Raw genomic sequence first — 2,433 nt, 5'->3', positions numbered from 1 at the left:
TCGACACTGCAGCCAATTGTCGAGAAAGATTTTTTTGACACGAAGAGATATTGACCAAGCTTAACAATGAGGAGTCGATAATAGAAGATGGTGTTGATCGACACTCACCACAGTTAGAACCCAAAGTTGCAAATATACGATTCCAGTTGCTAAGAGGGTGTAAAAACTCAAGGTCCCCTTTCCTAAGAACCCAAAGAAGTCTAAACAAGAGGTGGATGATGCTAAATACAAAGGTATGATGGATAAGCTTATTGTTAAGATTCTTCTGATTGATGCGGTAAGAACTTCTCCAATGCTTCGAAGATATGTGAAGAGGATGGTGACTAAGGATTTGAATACTGAGAAGGGTGTGATGTTGATTTCAGCTCAAGTCAGTACTATTATTCAGAACAAGATTCCAGAGAAGCAACCTGATCATGCTTGCTTTGTTCTCGATTATACGATCTTCACTGACAGGTTTGCTAGATCTTTGTGTGATCTTGGTTCCAGCTTTAATTTGATGCCTAAGTCAGTTGCAGTTAGCCTTAGGATTACAGTCTTCAAGGCTACAAAGATCACTCTTATCCTTGCGGATCGCCCAGTTTGTATTCCTGATGGTATATTGGAAGATGTTCCAAGAAAGATTGGTGATTTCTTGATACCTACTGATTTTGTGGTATTGAAGTATGAGGAACAGCCAAATGATCCTCTCATCCTTGGGTAATCATTCTTGGCTACTGCTGGAGACCAATATGTTAGGAAGGGACATATTGGTCTGAATGTTGATGATTTGCAAATGCGTTTTGACATGGATAAACAGGTAAATTGACCAACAATTGATGGCCAAAATGTTTATGTAGATAAATTGTCTAGTCTTGCTGAAGAGATTTTTAAAAAGATGCATCCCAAGGATCCACTAGAGCGAGCATTGGTTGCTTCTGCTGAAGAAGCTAGACATTTAGATGACATTGCTGTTCTGAATGAGCAAGTGAAAAAGTTGGTTGCACAAGAAGAATTGACTGGCACTTCCGCAAAGACTAAAGCATTCACTGATTGGAGCATTGAGAAAGATCCAAATCTCTATCTCAAACCACTTACTGCGGGTTTAAGGTATGTATTTCTTGTGAAAATTCTTCTTATCTAGTTATTGTTAATGCTTCCTTAAACAAAGTAGAACTCATGTTATTGCTAAGTAAGTTACGCAAGTTTCACAAAGATCTTGGCTATTCTCTTGATGATATTGCCTAGGTTTCTCCGGATTTATGTATGCATAGAATTCATCTTGAGGAAGGAGCAAAATCATCCATTGAGCATTAGAGAATGGTGAATCTAAATATGCAAGAGGTTGTTAAGAAAGAGATTATGAAATTGCTGAACGTCGGGATCATCTATCCAATTTCTGACAATAATTAGGCCAGTCCAGTTCATGTTGTTCCTAAGAAGGGATGAGTCATAGTGGTGAAGAACGATAAGAATGAGCTGATTCCAACGCGGACAATCACCAGACACAGGATGGTGCATCGACTACAGAAAGCTGAATGTCGCGACTCGGAAAGATCATTTCCTGCTACCCTTCATTGAACAAATGTTTGAGAGGTTGGCTAATCATCCACACTACTACTTTTTGAATATTTATTCTGGATCTTTCCAAGTTCCAGTTTATCCCGATGATCAGGAGAAGACAACTTTCAGTTGTCCCTGTGATACTTTTGCTCCTATGACATTTCCATGCATGATTTTTAGTTTATGGATTTTCATTCAAAATTTTCTTAGATAATCTCCTTAAAGTGCTTGCTAGATGTGAGGAGAAGCATTTGGTTATTAATTGGGAGAATTGCCTTTTTATGGTGAGAGAAGGTGATAGTTCATACAGATCATTCTGTACTAAAATATTTGATGCAGAAAAAGGATGCCAAGCCAATGTTAATAAGATGGATTCTTCTTCTTCAAGAATTTGATATCAAAGTATGCGACAAGAAAGGGATTGAGAACAGAGATGCTGACCATCTATCGCGGATTAGGATGTTTGACGACGTTCCAATCCATGATTTTCTTCCAGAAGAGAATATTTACTTCGTTGATGTTGGTTCTCAAGTTGATTTGGTGAAGAATCGTCTAGATTGTTGATTTACATAGGTGGTGTCGGCCGACACACTTTCCAAGATGGACCAATGTCGAGCTACCAATCCTAACCTCAACACTTATGATCGACACAATTCCTTAGTGTCGATCGACAATGCTACCAATGTCGGTCGACACTCATCGCCTACAGAGACGGATTGAACATTTGATGAGGATATGGATGTTGTGGTTGCTTCCAATCAACTGTGGTATACCGATAAAGCGAATTATCTTGCTGCAGAGGTAGAACCAGACAAGTTCACAGGCTATGCTAAGAAGAAGTTCTTGGGAGAACATAGAAAATTCTATAGGGATGAGCTGTATTTGTGCAAG

At 39.0% G+C, this 2,433-nt stretch overlaps 1 protein-coding gene across 1 annotated transcript; it reads left to right on the top strand.

The window, feature by feature from the left end:
• Nucleotides 1-238: 238 nt before the first annotated feature.
• On the top strand, nt 239-703 carry LOC147929474 (uncharacterized). The gene has a single exon (XM_087480632.1). It carries the CDS (start codon nt 239-241, stop codon nt 701-703), a length of 465 nt encoding a protein of 154 aa, XP_087336758.1.
• The last annotated feature ends 1,730 nt before the right edge of the window (nt 704-2,433 follow it).

This window comes from Camelina sativa, chromosome 13, assembly GCF_030686135.1.
Source record: "Camelina sativa cultivar CO46 ecotype springtype chromosome 13, ASM3068613v1".
Classification (NCBI taxonomy): Eukaryota; Viridiplantae; Streptophyta; class Magnoliopsida; order Brassicales; family Brassicaceae; genus Camelina; species Camelina sativa.
The sequence above is the reverse complement of the archived record's forward strand: the minus strand, read 5'-3'. Positions and strand labels throughout refer to the sequence as shown.

Bases quoted from the DNA above. Each gene is read 5' to 3' on its own strand.
- LOC147929474 (XM_087480632.1), top strand. From the start codon at position 239: ATGGATAAGCTTATTGTTAAGATTCTTCTGATTGATGCGGTAAGAACT.